At 59.6% G+C, this 18889-nt stretch overlaps 1 protein-coding gene across 4 annotated transcripts in view; it reads left to right on the top strand.

Moving 5' to 3' along the window:
• The window catches only part of GNAO1 (G protein subunit alpha o1), a 176704-nt gene extending 158244 nt beyond the window's left edge, over positions 1-18460 (top strand). The window contains exons 7-9 of one of the 4 annotated variants that reach the window (XM_020892757.2): positions 12872-13025; positions 15952-16167; positions 17187-18460. In XM_020892757.2, coding sequence (XP_020748416.1) covers positions 12872-13025; positions 15952-16139 — 342 coding nt within the window. In that variant the 3' untranslated portion in view covers positions 16140-16167; positions 17187-18460. Of the gene's footprint in view, positions 1-3235; positions 3390-3860; positions 3917-5501; positions 9965-12871; positions 13026-15951 lie in introns of those variants that run through there. The other 3 variants (XM_020892758.2, XM_020892759.2, XM_070451283.1) reach the window with 3 other exon arrangements.
• The last annotated feature ends 429 nt before the right edge of the window (positions 18461-18889 follow it).

Here is an 18889-nt window from a genome sequence, read left to right on the forward strand (position 1 = left end):
TGCTGCCTTTCTCTGGGCCTGGCCCTGGTTTGCTGCTAGATTCAGGGAGCACCCTCTCTGTCTTAGGGGTGTAACCATCATACCTGCCTGGTGGGGCGTGGGCAGTGGGGTGAGAATCTTCAAGGACTTGGAACCGTCTCTGGCTTAGCAGCACTGGGCTGGTGGTCGTGTTGTCCCTGGGGGTTGTCCTGAGCCGGGTGCCCCCTGAGCTGCCCACAGAGAGGTGGGCCTGGTGGGGTCTCAGGAGACAAGCATCCGTTGAGGTGGGGCTTCTGGGCCGTGGGGTCACATCCTTGGCGATCGTTATCTCCTGTGTGTGATGCAGTCAGGGACAGACCCCTGGCACTGAGGTTTTGGGACTGGGCTCATCACGGTGGGCCTTGAGCAAGGCTGTCTTCTCTCCGGGTCTGTCTCATCATTGGTCCTGTCCGCTGGTCCCACGGGGCTGCTACCGAGGTCTGCTGGGCTTTGGTGTGTGGTGCTAGGGGAGGAGGCGCCGCCGTTCTGAGGGGTCGGGGTTATGCAGTGACGGTGCCGTGGGCAGATGGGGCCAGAGCCACTGGCCGGGTGGACCATCAGGACTCGTGCTGCGTGCTGGCCTGTCCACCTCGCCCTTTCTCCTTTGGTCCCCAGAACACTTCTGAGCAGGGCGTTAGCGGAGCCCCACAAACCCTGCCTTGTTCCGGGGCAAGGCTCTGGGACTCCAGCTGTGCAGCTCTTTCTAACGCCGGCACTGTTCTCAGCGGCCTCAGGAGCTGTGGTGTCTGAGACCCCCAGGCCTGGACCCACTGACCATCCTGAAGCCCAGGTCGGCTCCTGCCGCCCCCCACAAGGCACCGCGCGCAGGGGCCACCCCGGCACATCTCTCACTGATCACTGTTGACCCTGCTTCTGGACCCACTGTTCACAGTCTGCCTGGCCACCCTGTGATCTGAGCTCCATTTGGTTCATCTTTTCTCCTTGCTATGCCTGGGAGTGGGAAACAGGGTTGGTGCAGGAAGCCAATCCTGCTGTGAGTTTGAAAGAAAACCAAGCACTAGAGTGTTGAGGGCCCTAGGCCTCTTCCTGGAGACCCACCCTGCTCAGTCCCAAGTCCCAAGTCCCTCTCAGGAAGGGGTGCGCACTGGCCTCCCGAGCATGGGCAGAGCAGAGGACGTCGGAGCGGGTCTGGCAGCCACGGGGTCCCAAGCTCTGTGTCCCGCGGGTCTCAAGTGAAGCCAGCAGGTGCCGGGCCTCATGCTCAGACGGCCTTCCTGGTCTGCCGGCCCACCAGCCTCTGTCAGCTCCTCACCAGCTCTCGCTCTGGAGCAGGGCCCGTTCTGGAGCGCCTTCCTCCTCGCCTTCCTGCTTTCACTGTCTCTCTCCCATGCTCTCCCTCAGCTCCTTCTCCCCCATTTCCTTGCCTTTCTTCACAAAGGCTGGTTCCGAGGACTTTGGGGAAGCCACAGCATGTGGGGTTGCAGATGGGCTCTTTCTCGGTTCCTTTCCACCTGGGAGAGAACAGCAGCCTCTCCAGGGCTCCGGCATTGGCTTCGCCCCTCAACAAGAGCCCGCAGAGGCAGCTCCTTGCCATGGTGCCCGTGAGAACAGTGCCCTGGAGCTGAGCAAACGCCGGTGTGTCCAGGGCCAGGTGGACGCAGCCCGGGGTCTAGCCCCACTGGCACCGTGGGGCGTGGCAGCCGTTCCACCTGCTCCTCTAGAAAGCGGAGCCCACGGCGAGCGGCCTCTGGGTGGCTCTGAGGACTCCTGGGGCTGGGGGCTTTCAGAGTGCCTGCGCTCGCTCGGGACCCTTCACGCAGCAGACAGCAGCTGCGACACAACTCTGCCCAGGAGCACCACTCGAGGCCAGATGGTGGGACTCGCCTGTGCTGCCCCCGGGAGCAAGAGCTCCAGCCGCTGACCTGTCCTTGGTCGCCCACCTTCCTCTCTGGTCGGCCCTGCCCCGCCGTCCCAGGCCGGAGGTAGAGGGCGAGAATTGGGGCTGCCTGAGAAAAGGTGTCTGGGGGCTCCTGGAGCTTGGCCAGGAGCCGTGGGGCTGGTGGCTGCCTGCCCACCAGCCGGCCACCGTGCCCGCCACAGCCCGGACCCCCGCGGCCCTGGGCCTCACCTGCCACAACTTCTCAGCAGCAGCACCGTCACCGCCGCCTGCAGGGCCTTAACTTGCCAAACCAAGGCCAAACCCATGAGCAGATTCTGAGACACGCTGCAATTCGGGCAGGTATGAAGCGCCTCCTTCTAGCTGAGACTGTCAGCTAAGAGTTGAAAGCAGCAGGTTCCCAGGGCACCGCCGGGTGACTTTGCTGTGAAGCCTGCCCCTACTCCCGCGTCCCACTCTCCTCACCTGCCGGCCTAGGCTGGTACGCCCCACCTCGCCTTCCATCTCCAGCCACACGGTCCACAGCCCCCGGGCGGCCGTGGTCTCTGGAGCCTGCCCCAGGGGGCCCTCCAGATGGACCGGCTTTGAGTTCCTGGCCTGAGACTGGTTGAACTGATTTGGGGGTTTTTTTTCCCCCCTCTCTTTTCTTCTCTCATGTTTTCTGGGTTTTTTATCTTCCTCTCTGTTTTAATCTGTTTTGCTGGCTTTCATCTTGGGGTTCTTCTGGCCCCTCTACTGGGAAAAGTCTCGATAAGGAGCTCACACAGAGCCACCCCCAGCCCAGCCACGGCCCAGGCAACCCACCTGGTCCCCAACTAGACCAAGGCCACAGCAAGAGCACTCCCCCGACGCTGTCCCCCTGGTGTCTGCTTCCAACTCTGGATTAATGCGAGGATCCCTCTGTCCTCGGTTAATGTTTCCCAACTGAATGCGTGCATCCTCCCACCCCCGCTGGTGAAGCCGAGCGAGGCCCACTATAGAGCCGTCTGCATGCCCCACGGTCCCGCGTGGACATGTGGAGGATGGCGTCCCCGCGTGCATGGTGCATGTCCTCTCTGTGGTGGGCTGGAGTCCCTCCGGTGACCTCACTGCCCCCGCCCGGGTCAGCCCTCTTCGGGGAAGGGGCAGTGCTCCCCCACCCTGTCCTGTCCCCTGCTCCACCCCCACCCCACCCACGTGTGGAATGCAGCAGGGACCAGGTCCGTGTCCTTGTGGGTCCTCGCGTCTCTGTCCCTGGTGGTGTGTTCAGCCGTGTTGGCGGACCGTCCCTTTGCTTGTCCCGCTGTGTCACTGGCCGCGGTGGGTCCAGGCCCCGGGCGCCGCACAGGCCTCACTCGCCTCTCCTCCGCTCTGTTGCAGAACCGCATGCACGAGTCGCTGAAGCTGTTCGACAGCATCTGCAACAACAAATGGTTCACGGACACGTCCATCATCCTGTTTCTTAACAAGAAGGACATATTTGAAGAGAAGATCAAGAAGTCTCCGCTCACCATCTGCTTTCCGGAGTACACAGGTAGAGACAGCCGCTCCCCACTGGGACTGCAGGGGCTCTCAGACCCCCTTCACCGTGCGCCGCAGACGCACCGGGCTCTGCCCCAGAGGATCCAGCACAGAACCGAAGGCAGGTCCCCTGCCTCCTTGCAACATCCTGCAGCGAGAGGCCCGGGGCAGCCAGCTGGGCTTCCTAGTCCGGGGAAGCAGGGCTGGAATCCTGGCTTAGCCATTTACAAGCCCTTGACCCTGGCAGCCTCTGCACCTCAGCTTGGTTGTCTGTAAGTAGAGGCTGTCAGTACAGCGGCAACACCAAGATGATGCTGGGGTGAAGATGGGGCTTTTTTTTTTTGAAGATGGGGCTTTAAATCAGACATCCCAAGGTTCCTGCCCCCACTCTGCCACTCACAGCAGGTTACACAACCTCTCAGAACCTCGATTTCCACATCTTTGAGATGGGTAATCACCATGATTATCGATTCCTTCCTCCCAGAGTTGCCAGGAGGACAAAGTGAGCAGGAAGGAGCTTATTAGCATGGCAGTGGACGCATAGTAAGTGCTCACTGAACACCCTTTTGTGACTGTGATTACAACTGAGCAGTACCCTGAGGGCACCCCCAGATGGGTAGCTATGAGTCAGAAAGCCTGTTGGATGCGAGAGCCTCATGAGGGGTCCTAATCACACCTCCCTGCAGAGGATGCTGTGGCCGACGGAGGCCACCTTTGTCACTGTTGCAGCAGGGTCACCTGGCTGTGGGTGGGTGGGCAGCCTGGCCAGGCCCCCGTGGAGCAGCAGCGTGGCTGGAATAGCCCACTGGCTCTTCAGGATGGCCAGGGCCTGGTCAGAGAGACAGGTGGAAGCAGAAGTGGGCATCTCCAGCCTGCCCAGCCCCACAACCTGGAGAGCACAAGGGGAGTCAGAGTCCCAGCTTGGTAGGGGAGCCTCCAGGCTGAACCCCAATTCCCCATGGAGACATGGGGGCCATGGCCCAGAACTGGGCAAGTGGTGCAGCTCACTGTTTCTTCCCTTCCTCGAGATTAGACTGACGGCCCCCCAAGGCCAGACCCCAGCAGCACACAGCCAGAGGCGGGCCAGGCTCAGCACCCTGAGCACACACCAGTCGGCCTCTGTTTAGTCACATATGAGTTGTGGAGGGCCCATGCATCCTGCCCTAGGTGGCAAAGACTGGCCCACGGGGCAGTAGGAGCAAGGGGGTAAGTCACCAAGGCCGGTTTGGTGCTGACGAGGTCCCAGGGACCCTCTCCCTCACCTCCAGCCCAGATTTAGGAAAGAGCTGTGGTCTAGTAGGCCCTCCAGGCCAGGCCTGGTGGTCTGTGCCCCTGTGCCAAGGGGCTAGGTACCCCCGTCCCCGCAGGCGTGCCCCTCCTAGGTTTCTGGTCTGCACTGCAGCTCCAAACCCAGCCCCTTCCCTCCCTCCCTCGGCATGTCTGGCCACCCTGCCTGGGCCTGTGGAGGCTTCGGGCAAAGCCAGGAGTCCCTTCTGTTCCTCCCTGAACAGCAGCTGTTCTCCTGAAACCCCACAGAGTCGTGTGGCAGCAAGTCAGGGAGCCAGACAGTTCTTCATCCCTGGAAGGTGGACATGAGAAGGAGGTAGGAGGGGATGAGAGGAAGAAGGCCAGGGAAGCTCACAGGTGCTGCTGAGTGTCCACCCAGCTTGCCCAGCAGCCGCCAAGGGCGGGGGCATACCTGTCTGCTCCAAGGAGTGACCGCTGGCAGAGGACAGCCTGCAGGGGCTGGCAGACTTCTGATCCCCTATGAGCGCTGGTTCAGGCTTCTTTGGGCAGGACCCCCAGAAAGGAAGCATGTTTGCATCAGGAACCTGTAAGTGCATCTATAAAAGTTGAAACAGGAGTTCTGTGAAACAGCACCCCACCCTTAGTGCCAGTGAGGCTCAGTGAGGTCTGCACTCTCACTTCCTTCGTTGTTTTTAAACTGGACATGAGCCGCAGACTTGATTTGATAGCCCACTGTTGATTGCACCAAGCTGTTGTTAGGTTCCTCCTGCAGGCGACTCACTAAGGGGCCCCCGGTGTCCTCTCCCTGGCCTGTGGCCTGGCTGGCACCCAGGTGGGGGCCTCGCCTCACCAGCTCCCGACCTGGTCTCTCCCACAGGCCCCAACTCCTTCACAGAAGCCGTGGCTTATATCCAGGCCCAGTATGAGAGCAAGAACAAGTCCGCCCACAAGGAGATCTACACCCATGTCACCTGTGCCACCGACACCAACAACATCCAGTTTGTCTTTGATGCCGTGACGGACGTCATCATCGCCAAAAACCTCCGGGGCTGTGGCCTCTACTGAGCCCCGGCCTTGCTGCCCAGCCGCCCACCACCCTGCTGCCCCAGCCCACCCTGGAGCCCTCACTCAGCCACCTCCCAGCCCATTCTCTGCCCTCAACAAGGAAGGACCAGTGGCTGGCACCGGGGGGGTGGACAGGAAGCGCCCTCCACGGCCACCCTGGCCCCAGACACCAGAACACGTGGTAACGGGGCTGGTCGGGATGCCGAGTGCCCACACCTGCCGTGATGGGCACCTCGCCAGCCTCTGCTTCGTCGTTGTGGGTGTTTTCCCTGCGGGAGAGGGCTGTGGGGTCAAGGCCGCCGTCCAGCCCAGAGTGGGTGTGTGTTCTACGTGTGGTGATTCACGCTCGAAGTTTTGGGGTCTCCTCCTGTCATCTGAGGCTGTGCCGGGGTGGGGGCTGTGGGAGCCACTGCTTAGCTTTTCTTGGGGTCTCTCTGGTCGAGGGCAGCGCCGTCACCAAAAAGCCAGGGTGGGACCAGGCCACCCACCAGCCGTTTGGGGGTCTGGGGGTGCTCAGGCCTCAGCCAGTGCTCCTCCTCCCCTTGGATCTCCGCTCCCGGACGCCAGTCCTTCCTTCTCTGGACGCCCCAATACCCTCCTGGGGAACCCCCACCCCTGACTCTCATAGGTCTGCAAATGCTTCTGAGACTGACTTCTTGCAGAGTGTGTGGGGGGTAGTGGGAAGGGTCGAGTCCCGCGGTGCCTGGACAGAAGTCTGGGGGGAAGGCCATGGTGGGGGGAGGCCCAGGGGAAGTGGCACTTGTGTTGACTGCCGTGGGGGCCTCACACCCCACCTTTGCAGGTGCCGGGGTAGTTCCTCTGCTTCTCCCCTCAGCCAGGTCTCAGGTGGCCACTCTGGAGTGTGAGCAGATGTGCTTTTTTGTCTTGAATTCAGGGTGAATCCAGTGCAAACCTGCCGAGGCCACCGGGGGCCTGGGGACTGGAGATCCTGGGGTGGAGGAGGCCCAGGGGAGGTGTGGACACAGGTCCTGTAGCCAACGTTCCAGCCTCCTCCTGTCTTGGTGAAGAAATAGGAGAATCTGTTCGCAGCCTTTGGGGTCCCGCCAGCTCAGGGGGCAAAGGAGGGCACGTGGACGGGCCCACTACACTAGCGTGCCCTGTGAGGGGTGCAGCCTGGCCCACGCACACCCAGTCCCCTCCTCTGGACCGAGAGTCCTCAGACCGCTTGGAGGGGCTTTGCTCCTGAGATACCTGAGCAGAAAAGGGTGGGGTGACCCCTGGTCAGTCAGGCCCTGGCGGGCCTGGGGTGGTGAACACACCTTCCTCTCTCTCCTGGGTGCCCCTAGCTGGCTAATGCTGCCAACCCATAGCCTGGCAGACACCCCATGTGCTTGGGTGGCGGCTCTGCCCCTTGAATGATGGCTCTGCCTAGGGAGACAAACGTGCCCATGGGAAGAGAGGGGCTACCCCTCAAGGCAGCTCCAGCTGCTCCCTCCTCAGGCCCTCTGCTCCTCCGGTCCCGACTGGGCTCTGCTCAGTCCTGGGTCAGGCAGGACCCCTGAACTCCCAGCGCAGCCCCAACTGCCCTGCAGCCAGGAGCCCTGGGCTTCTTGTATCCCACAGGCAGAATTCTGGGTGGTGCACAGGAGAGCCAGGGCACCTGCCCTAGTGCCCAATGCCCACAGGGGTGGCTGAGCCCGGTCCCCCAGCTGGCTCTCTGCTGCTGCCCCTGGTCTCGTGGGAACTCGCCAGGCATCCAGGCCACAGGAGCCACCCTGCCAGCCCAGGTCCATTTCGGTCTTGTCTCCCTTGCTGTGTGCTGTGCCTTGTACCAGGTGCTGGGTCGTGGCAGAGATCAGGCCCCTGGAGCCAACTGCCTCCATGTCCCGTGTGGGCAGCCCGGACCTGTCAGGCCATCTGGCCCAGTGCTGAAAACATCACCATTATTTCCGGGCACCACCACCCTGGGTATGACCAACTATGCCCCTCTGTCCACCCTATGACCTCAGGCTCAAAAGCAGCTGACAAGCCCCATCTCTAAGGCCATCGTCCTGGAGGTGGGGGTCACCAGCTTTCCTGGGCAGCAGGCAGGTGGGAGGGCTCCAGACCCCAGCCCACCCACCTGCAGCGTTAGGAGGCTGGGGAGCGGGGTGCTTGGGGCCTTCCTGCCCCTCCGTCCCCTGGGTGGTCTGCCCTGTCTCTGCGCTGCCCAGCTTCTTGTGCTGTTCCTGCCCTCTGACCCCGGCCTGCCCGGGGTCCCTGGCTGTCTAGTCACAGCCCCCACGAAGCAGGTGTCTGGGGTGAAATTCCTCCCTGTCCACTGCGTCTCCCATCCGCATCGTCCCAGGCGGCTCCACCCTGACTGAGGAGGAGCACCTGAAGTGACAGATGAGTTTCGGCTCCGTCGTGGGGGTGGGGGTGCTGGGCGCGGTGTTTTGAGTGACCAGACAGGGTGGCCCCGTGTGCGCCCCCCAGAGGCCATGCTTCAGCCCTCTGTGTGCCTCTAGTCACCAGGCCAAAGGGAACCTGAATCTGGGAGGGGTGCCCGCGCCGAGCCCATGAAGGCTGCACCTGCTGTCTGGATGCCTGTGGGCAGCGTCTGTGTCCTGTACCGATTGCCCTGGAAAGAGCCGGCGCTTGGCCTTCCTGCCAAGAACAGGGAGAGGCCCCAAGGCACTCTGGCCTGACTGGAGGGGGCAGTGCCCGAGGCCCGCAGACAGGCTCGGTGGAGCCTGTGGGCTCTGCCCTGAGGAGGGGGCAGGGTCTGCCCCAGCTCTGAGCAGACAGCACGGCTCGGGGCCTCTTGCCAACAGCTCGGACAGTATGGTTCTGGGGCCTCCTTCTACGGAGCACTAGAGGTCTAGCGCCCTGGTCCCCTGTCCTCTCTGGCAGTATTAGAGCTTGGGCGCTCATGGCCACATGCTCCGACTGTGGAGGCAGGAGGCACAGCTCGGGCAGATGACCACCCCGGTATCTGGTGCCAGGATACCCCGGTATCTGGACCTCCCAGCTGCCCCCACCCCATATCCAGCTCCACGCCCCAGTGACAACCTGGAGACACCCCTGCCCCCACAGCGGTCCTCTGTGACTCCGCAAGTGCCCTCCCTACCCGGAACACCCACAGCCAGGCTGTCTGTAAACCCCCAGCGGGGAGGACCCAGGCCTCAGCTCGCCCAGGCCCTTCCCTCCTGCCGGGGTGAGTCCTGCAAGGTGAGAGGTCATCCCCTGGCTTCACCCCGCCCTGCCCTGTGACAGTTTCTGCCTGGTGGGTGATCCTGCCGGTTCTCCACTCTGGCCGGCCTCTCTCCTGGCCCCTCCCTCTTCTTTTGGCCTGACCCAGGGCAGGCCAAGCACAGGCCTTTGATGAGGAAATCCACCGCAGTCGGGGCCCCGGCCTTTCCTTCAGACCAGGCAGTGTCCTGCCCCCTCTCTGAGAGGTAGGGCACATGGAGCTGCCTCTGGTGGCCTCTGCCCTTCCCTGAGCCTTCTGGATGCCTTCAGGCACAGCCTGGCAGTTCTCAGGAACTGAGGCCAGAGGCTCTGGCTCCAGGGCCACCGGAGATTCAACCTGGGGTGCCAGAGACCAGCAACCCCCAGTCTCCCCGATGTCAGCCCACAGGCCTACAGAGAGAAGGGTCCAGCCGCCCACAGCAATGAGGCCTGACAGGACAGCCAGGTCAGGAACAGGGTCTGTGAGCTGCTGCCCCCGACTCCACCCCCACCCCCAGAAAGGCGAGTCTCAGCCCTCTGGCCCAGGAGCAAAGTAAGGCCTTCACTTGGGGCTCCAGGCAGATCCCACCCCAACAAGTGAAGGCCCCTGCTGGGGGAGGGCCTGGCCCAGGGAAGAAGCAGAGAAGGCCCACCCAGGACGCATGCACCCAGACTACCAGCCTGAATGCACAGCCTGTTCCCTGCAGAGCCAGCGGCTCACAGGCACTGCTGTCCTGTGGTCTGTCCTCTCCTCTTTGCCCCCCACATCCCTACACCCCCGTTCCTCCCGCCTCCCTGAGCAGCCAGGCCCTTTACCTCCTTGTCTCCTCTGCCTCAGTCCCCCTGCGTCCTCCCCTCCCCATGCCCAGCAGAGGTGGACCTGGGCACCCCCCTTCCTTCTTTAGCAAACCTCCTCTCTTAGGTACAATGGTCCCACCTCCCAGCTCCCCCCCAACCCCTCCACCCCATATTAACTGTAATTTTGTAAGAAGAGTGACTCGTTGGTTTAATAAATCTCTAGTCATTGTAATAATTTATTGGCTGCCGTAATGTATTTATTAGTCACCTACCATTAATAAAAAGTGCCAGCTTTTTCTAGCGTGAGTGTGGTGTGTTGTATCAGTGCCCAAGTTGCTTCCGCCGGGTAACCCCTCACCTGCCCTGTGTCCTGGGGCTGGACTGCGGGTCGCCCGGCAGAGGGCACAGTGCCCCACGGCAGGAGGATTCCAGGTGCCAGGGGTATGGTGAGGGCAGAGGCTGTCCTGTCCATCCAGAGGGCTTGGTGCCAGCCACTGGCCACACTCTGGTGGCAAGTGGGAGAGACAGGAAGGTGACGCTGAGCCGGGGTGGGTGCCATCACCTGACTGTGACCCCTGGCTTCCTACTCTTCTCTCAGATGTTGACATCTCTTCTGAACGTGTTCTGGCGTCTGTGTTTTCTGGGCAAGCATGTATGGACAGGCTGGGCTCTCGGCTCCTTGGCAGTGGGTTCCAGTGGGTTCAGAGTGATGAGCAGTGAGGCCTGCGGGGTGAGGAGGGGGTCTCAGCGCCGGCGCCTCCCCTCCCCACCACCGTCCCTGCGTCTCCCTCCATCCAGGCTCACTCCCCAGGTCTGACTGGGGACCCTCACTGCCTCCGGGCCCCTCTGCTGCTCTGTGCCGCTCGCTCGCTCGGAACCGGGAGCTCTTCACGTGTGTGCATTTTCTCTCCGTGACTAGACTGTGAGCTCTCCGTGAGCAGGAGCCTGTGTTGGTCATTCCTGCAGCCCCGCAGAGGGCTGCACACAGACCCCGCTGGTGTGAACGGGAAGAGAGCCCACTCTGCAGCCCTGGGGCAAGGAGGGGCCGAGCCTTAGCCGAGTGGGACTTGAAACAGGGCAGCTGGCCTGAATCTCTCCTTCAGACCAACGCTTGGCGGCCTCCAGACCTTTCAGCCCAGCCCATGTGCCATATGGTCAGAGTCCCCACTCTCAGCTCAGGTCTCCCTGGTGGCCTCTTCTGGTCCTGGGAGTGCCCTGGGCCTATGTTCCCATCATGCCCCCACCCCACGTCTGTAGATCAAGTTGAGCTAGTTGGGCAGTGAGGTGGGACCTTGCCTCTGGCCGTGGGCTTCCAGCTTGTGGTTGAGCAGCGGTAGGCCGAGGTGCTGCTGTGTGGTGGGGAGGCGTTTCGTGTTGAATCCTTGCCTCGGTGCGGCTCTGCTCTGCTTCCCTGGCGGTCCCGGGACCCTGGGTGTTCCCAGCCCTGGGAACATCCGCTTGACCTCCCAGGAAACCTCCGCCTGCCCCCTTCTGAACAGGCTCCACTGAAATGGCACTGGGCAGAAGCATCACACGTTTTTTCCACTCGAGTGTGACTATGCAGTGACCAACCGGCAGAAACTGGGGTGGGGATTGAGAATAAAATGGACTGGTTGAGGCCAGGAGGGTAGTAAGACCATAGGAGTCTGCTGGATTTGTGCGGCAAAGTGGAAGGACCATGCTATTTACTACAGGTCCCAGAGGCTGCAGTAAAACCGTTGTCTAGGGGCAGCTGAGACCCGAGACCACCCCCTCCACCAACTGGCTTTGGCTGTAAGAACAAGGGTTTGGTGCCAATACCCCTTCCAGGTCACCGGTCTGACAACCCAGCTATGCAAGAGATGACCAAAGACACGCAACCCTCTGACCATTTATTCTGGCGCCCACAGGCTACTCACACTGGCCGGAGAGACCCACTGTGTTGCAGAAGCTGTGGTCTGGCCCAGAGCTGGGGGCATGTCTCTGTCCTTCCCGGTCCCAGCCCTGTCACCTCAGTGTCCCCTAAGGATTAATGGGTTAAATGACACGAGGCAGGGAAGAGTTGGCGGAGTGGGACTCGGTGACAGGTGGTGGTCACTTCACATTCAAGCAGCCCACTCAGCTCCACTGACTGCTCGTCTATCTCCAGGGATGACGCCCACACCATTGCTTTGCTCTCTCCTGTCATTTGCTTCAGTCTTCTTATTTCAGAGGGAGCATGCAGCCAGGAATTACTCCTGGGCTTGAGCTGCAGACCCACAGAGCTGGGCTTGGGGATCAGACGGGGGTCCCCCTTCCCCCGGAGAGGTAGTTCACAAGGGAGCCACCTTCCCATGCATAAATGGGTTAGTTCACCGAGAAGGGGCTGCCAAGAAACAGGTTAGAATAAGGCCGTCCTTGCCCAGGGCAGAAGGCTGTCCCCAGGGTCCTGCTTGATTGGGAGTGCACATCCTTTTCATTCATTTGCTAAATGAACTCCTGTGTGCAAAGCAGTGCTGCACGGCTTTCAGCTCTCATGACCTGAACTGTGGTTGAGCTTGACCCAGCGCGAGGGTGTGCGGCCATCCTCCAGGCATGCCTGCAGGCATTGTCTTCCCAATCCCCGGAGGTTGCTGGCAGGAGCCTGGCGTGACTTCTCCCCTCAGACCACAGGAGGGGCCTAGAGCCCCTCTCCACTCCCAGAGGACACCCCCACCCACAGGATAGGCCCAGCAGGAAAGGTGTGGACCAGAAGGCCAGAGCACAGCTCTCAGGCTCCTGTCCAGCAATCCCCCCACCACATGCACGTGCGCACACACACACATATGCCTGGAGACCACACACATGCACATACAAATACACACATGCGCACACACAAACACACCTGGAGGCCACACAGACGCAGGGAGACCCTCTCGGGGCTTCAGACTCTGCAGATGGGAGGGTTGGGCTCCTTGTCCTCAGCGTCTCCCGAGGGAGCCCTGGTTGGTTCCCCGTCCTGTCTCTGCCACTGGCCCCGAGACAGGGGTATGGGTTGCTCTGAACACTGGACACAAGAAGCGCCGTGCTGTGCGGGATGTTCTGCCTGTCGGCCTTCCAAGGAGCCGTGGGGGCCCAGCAGCCCCTCCTGAGCTGCCAATAGCCCCGAGCCTCCCTTTCCTGCCTAACTGTCGTCTTCTCTTTCCCTGTCTCCCTGTCTGTCCTTCTCGCTGTCTGTCTGGCTCTCTCCGCCCCCTCCCCCGCCTGGGGCTGCAGAACCGCATGCACGAGTCTCTCATGCTCTTCGACTCCATCTGTAACAACAAGTTCTTCATCGATACCTCCATCATTCTCTTCCTCAACAAGAAAGATCTCTTTGGGGAGAAGATCAAGAAGTCACCTCTGACCATCTGCTTTCCCGAGTACACAGGTGGGTGCCGCATGGACCTGCCAGGGACCCGCGTCTCCCGGGCATCTGGCAGATGGGGCGGGGATAGAAGAGGCAAGGGTGCCGCCCTGGGCATGGTGGGAAATGAACCTTTACAATGCTCGCATGTTGTGACCAGGTGACTTGGAGGGATATGGTAGGATCGGGAGGCCGGACCACCCCCCAGTTTCCCCCTCTGCTTTTGTCCTGGCCTCCCATCTCCCCAGTACCCCTCCTTAACTCCTGCCCTGGACCTCTGCTGGGCCACATGGCCCTTTTGCCTGCACTAAAGAGGGTGCACATGTGCCTGGTGAGTGGGGCCTGGGCCGCCTCAGCCCTGCGTTTCTCTGCTCCAGCCATCAGCCCAGCTCCCTGCCTCCACCAGCATCCCACCTATCCTCTCCTGCTTTCCCTCCATCCTGGGCTTTTCCCCAATCAAACCACCCTGACTCTGCAGACCTCCTCCCACCCCGCCTGCCTGCCTCTCTTCCACGCCTTCTCGGGGGCTCTTCCTTCCCAGCTGGCTCCATGGGAGTGTGTCACACACCCCTGTGATGAGGCTGTCTCTGGAGGCTGATGGAGGCTGGCTGTGTAGGATGGCCCAGCTCTGAGCTGCTGCTTAAAGGCTAGTGCAGCACTGACGGGAGGTCAGAGCCCAGCCTTTGTCGCCCTGGGGACTGGGAAGCTTCTAGAGGCTCCTCAGGTGGCAGCAGAGGATGTCCCAGGCGGGCTCAGTCGGGAACCCTCTCTCCCTGACTGCCCCAGGGTGTAGGCAGCTCCCAGGGCGACATGGGTCCTCAAATCCAGCCCGATTCCAGGAGCAATGGATGCTGCCCCCCCCCCACCCCCGCCAACCTCCTCCATTACTGGGGAGAGTCCACCCTCACCCTTGGGTGTGGAGGAGGGTGCACTGGCCTGTTCTGAGCACCACTGTCTCCCCCGCGTGAACCTGCTGGCTCCCCGCCCTCCCCAGGCTGCAGGGAGGCTGAGGCGGCCTCTGGAGCCAGACCACACCCTGGGGCAGGTTAGTCGCCTATGTGTGTGCCATCCGGGTCCCACAGTGGACAGGAACCCCCCCACCGCTTGGGGGAGCGCGGGGAGGAATGGGGATGGCGCCCGGGGACAGGCCTGCCCCACGCCTGCCATCAGCACCTCAGTACCATCCAGAGGATGGACACCGCGGACGGGGCACTGGCCGTGTTTGGGGTGCCCTCTGCAGGGCGGGGTGAGTCCAGGTGGACACAGGACGGCGCCGGGGTGGATGGAGCCAGGCCATATCCCCTCTTGGCAGCCACCTCTCCCAGCCCCAGCGAGGACCTTCAGGACCTGCTCAGGTCTTCAGAGAGTTGTGGTGACTGGATGGGGCTCGGCAGGCCCTCTCAGGCCAGTGCCACCTCTGAGGGCTCTTCCTTGTCCCCAGGGACCTGGTGCCCCTGGAGCCCAATCAGGACACGGCCCGAGGCGTGGTCAGGCTCATTGCCGGGTTGTGTAGGGCGCTGGATGCGCCCAGGTGAAGTTGGTCTGACTCTGGGAAACACTTGAGTGCTTCAGGATCTCCCGAGGGATCCAGTTTGAGTTTGGAGAACATGATGGATGACAAATGGTCAATGAGGTGGCCCCTTGGGGTGCGTAGGCCTGTAGGGATGACAGCTAGAGGGGCTGGGGTGGGCAGGTGGGTGTCGGGCTGTCTCAGGGGAGCTCTGAGGGACCGTCGGGCTGTGGAAGGGCACGGACTCGGTGGACGCCGAGAAGGTAGGAACGGGGCACCCTCAGAGTCCCTCCTGGGCACTTTTCACCTCGACGGTGCCGTCTTGGCCCCCTCTGCACGGGAGGGCCCTTGGTGGGGTCCTCTGGGGCTGTGTCTAGTCCCTGAGCCGCCCCCAACTTAATGGCTTCACTGGCGGCCAGCCAGCGGTGGAGCTGAGGAGGCTTTCTGCTCTGTGGGCTGTCCAGAGCTGGTCTCCGTCCCGACCCCCACCCAGAGGTGTCCCCACCCCTTAGCCTTGATCCCTAACATTTAATTATCTGGCTGCAGACACTTTCCAGCACCCAAGCCACAGACCCCCCTGTGACTCACATGCAGCCACTGGAGACTAGGGCAGCCAAAGGGGGCGGGGAGGTGTAGCCGCCCACCCTTAATGTCAGACTGTATCATTTCCCTGCTGGCCAGGTCCTAGAGGCACTGAAGAAAATGGGGCGACTATACTTGGATGGGCTTTTAGGCAATTCTGGGTTGGTCCATTTTTTTTTTTTTACGTTGATTAAAAACTACAGAATAGAGATACGGGGCTTGGGTTACAGCTGGTGGGCAAACTGTCCTTACATCATCCACAGATATCCCCACCAGACCCCAGTCAGGATCAAAGGAGCATCCAAGGAATTGGGGGGGGCAGTTGGTATTATAATACCACCAGCCCCTCAAACTTCCCACCGGGGGATGGAGGGTATCCATGCCCCCTGTCCTGGCCACTCACTTTAAGCATGGGGACTGCTTAAAGACAGTCCCGGCCCTACTGGTGAAGGAAGCATTCAGGAAAGTGTGGGCATGGCGCCCTGCACGCCCAGAGCCACCACGCCACCCGAAACACCTGCAGCAGGAGCAGCAGGACTGGTTTGGACCAGGGCTGAGCGTTGTGAAGGGCGGACCCGCAGGCCTCAGGGTGCTCTTCTAGAAGGCGGAAGGGCTAGCCTGTGGCCACTGTCCGCCCAGGGCCCCTGGCGGGACTGCTTGTGAACACAGAGGGAAAGACCTGGGAAAGCTAGGCGATCACTCAGCTGTGTGTGGTTTTTAACGTGAGCTGCGACTCTGCCTTGGAGGAGGGCCCCAGGCAGCCTCCTGGAGAAGGTCACGGCTGAATCTCCAGCCCACCCACCCCCAAGCCCGCTCTCACCAGGGCCTCCCTCCACCCCCTGCTCTGTCTCCTTACAGGCTCCAACACCTATGAAGATGCCGCCGCCTACATCCAAGCACAATTTGAAAGCAAAAACCGTTCACCCAACAAAGAAATTTATTGTCACATGACTTGTGCCACAGACACGAATAATATCCAGGTGGTATTCGACGCCGTCACCGACATCATCATTGCCAACAACCTCCGGGGCTGCGGCTTGTACTGACCTCTTGTCCTGTATAGCAACCTATTTGGTAATGATTCCAGCACTCACAGAAAAGCTTGCACACATACACACCCCCCCGCCCCCGCCCCCACTAACAAATGCAAGTTGGTAAACAAACTCCAAAAAGGCATAACAAACCTTATATATATAGACAAATATATATTAAAGTTTTTTTAGTCTGTACTAGAAAGAGCTTCAGACAGAACTGACCACCATTCCATTGCTCATCAATTTCCTGGGACAGCACCTGAGCGTGCACTTATGCGCGTACACACACACACACACACACACGCACTGCGATACAAGTCCTGATTTGGGAGTCCATCCTTTTAAGAACAGTCACATGCTTTCACACTCTTGAGACCCATTTCTGTGAGCAGGGGGAGGGCGAGGAAAGCCCTGGCCTCAGTCCAGCCTTTTCTCAGCTTCCACCCACTCAGGCTGTGTGCTCTCGGTTCTGTCCTGCATTTGTGTGAATTCCAAAACTGTTTTCTAAAAAATGGCCAGCACCCCAAATGTCTCCCTGCCCCATACTTTCCAACAAGAGAAAACTTAAGGATGCTTCTCTTTTGGGTGGCAGAGGTTGTTAACTTCAAGAATTTAGAAGAATCATTGCTCCGATCAATCCACTGTCTCCTGAGTTTTCTTTATTCATGTTAACAAGGCAAGAGTCAGAGAAAAGGGAGACTTGGTCTGCTTCCCACCTGCAGCTGAGGGAGGGGCCGTCACAGAGTCACCTGCAGAGCTGAAGCCGCTCTCCCTCCAAGAGGGCGGGGGAAAGATGATGTAGAGAAGGGCAGGAGCAGCTGAGCGGGAAACTGGTCTGTGGTCTGCAGACCTGGCTGGGGCAGGGTCCTTGGGGTAAGGCCTCCCAGGGGGGCCTGGGCAAGGCCTCCCTTGGGTTCCGGATCCCTCTGCAATGCTGCCCCACCCTGCCCCTACCCCCATGTCATTAAACACGCTGAAGGGTTTTTCGGTCGGTTGGTTGGTTGGTGTTCTAAATCAAGGAAAATGGTCCGACTGGACCCCTTGTCTCTCTCTCTACAGACTGCTTCACGGACTCTTTGCTGTTGACGTTGATCTCCTGGTAGCATGACCTTTTGGCCTTTGTAAGACACACAGCCTTTCTGTATCAAGCCCCCTGTCTAACCTACGACCCAGAGTGACTGACGGCTGTGTATTTCTCTAGAATGCTGTAGAATTCGGTTTTAGTTTGAGTCTTTACATTTAGAATTTGAAAGGAAAGGAAGAACATTTCTCATGTGCTTTGTAGCGTTTAAAAAAAAAAGGGTAAAGGAAAACTCACCATCTCATCCATCTTTTTTTTTTTTCCTTTGTGAAATAAACATACACACCTGCAGCCTCGCCCACCCCACCCCACCTGCAGAGGTGCCACCTGTCCACACCCTGGGCGCTGGTTCCCGGGCATGTGCTCAGGCCCCGCTTTCCCAATGCAGCCACAGCAGCCACAGCACCCCTCCTCCACCCCGCCCTGAGCCATACGCTCACTCCGGGCTTGTATAGATAAAGCACAGCTCTCACTGGCCAGTAGCTGCCCCCAAAGGATACAGAACATATACATAAATAGAGCCCAATAGAAAACAGTTTCCCCCTCATTCCCTTCCTAAAGAGTCCCTTTATCATTTTTTTTTTTAAGTTGTTTTAGGTTTTGGTTTTCTTTTTGTACTGATGAGCACTATGTATTACATACAGATCAGCTTTCGTAGTCTCTGGGAACCGGGTTGTGGTTTTTCCTGCTGACATCTCCGCTTCTCCGTCTCAGATGGATGCTCCGTGTGTGTGCGCGCGCACCCTCCCTTTCCTTTGTTTCAGTGACCTGTGTTCGCTCTTTCTCATGTGGGGATGTTTGTGCTGCAGATAAAAAACAAAAATTTTTAAATACCACAAGATGGAAAAAAAAAACAAAAAAAAATTAAAAAAAAAAAGATGGAATGTAATGTTTACATGAAAGCCACAGTTCTCATGATCAGTCCAATGTCATTTCTACTTTGACTAGTATCCAAACCCCAAACCTCTTCACGGTTCACTTTTAAGACAATATTTGCTGAAGAAGACCAGTCACAGCCATTTCAGATAAAGAGACAAAAAGACAAAACACAAAAAATTTAAAATGCAGAAAAAAAAAAAAAAAACTTGGAAAAAAAAAAAGGAAAAAAAAGAAAAAAAAAAGCCCACGGGTCTTTCTAAGCCTTTCTATTCCCAATCGGTGAGGTTTCTGTGATATCTTACACACTGCCAGTCTACTTCTCTGACTAATGGAAAATTCATGTGTAGCTCAATAAAGAGAATGTTTGTCTGTATTCCTAAGTCTCCCCCTCGGGCTTCATTCTGACAGGAAAGGGAAGGAGGGACTTGACTGGGCCACAGACACTGGGAGGCTGGTGCGTAGGGTTGTGAGTGCCGGATTCAGGAGCCTTCATCCCGGACCTTCCACACGCCTGTGTCAGTGCTGCCATCAAGGAGGAACCGGCCGAGCGCAGCCACCTGGCAGCAGGGTGGGTGGGCGAATGGGCCACTCTGGGCTGCAGTGCCCCCTTCCTCCTGGTCCAGCACCTCCTCATTGGAAGGGCAGGTAAGCCCGTCTCCTGCTAACACGTGATCCTGTACCCAGGGGCTCCACCACAGCATAACAGGTGGTCCCAAGGATGAGGCCGAACTGCCCCAGCCCCCTGCACCCAAAGGCTCATGTGCACTCACTCAGACGTCTTGAAGAGCCTCCCCGGTTGTAC

The sequence above is a fragment of the Odocoileus virginianus genome, chromosome 20 (genome assembly GCF_023699985.2).
Source record: "Odocoileus virginianus isolate 20LAN1187 ecotype Illinois chromosome 20, Ovbor_1.2, whole genome shotgun sequence".
NCBI classification, from domain to species: domain Eukaryota; kingdom Metazoa; phylum Chordata; class Mammalia; order Artiodactyla; family Cervidae; genus Odocoileus; species Odocoileus virginianus.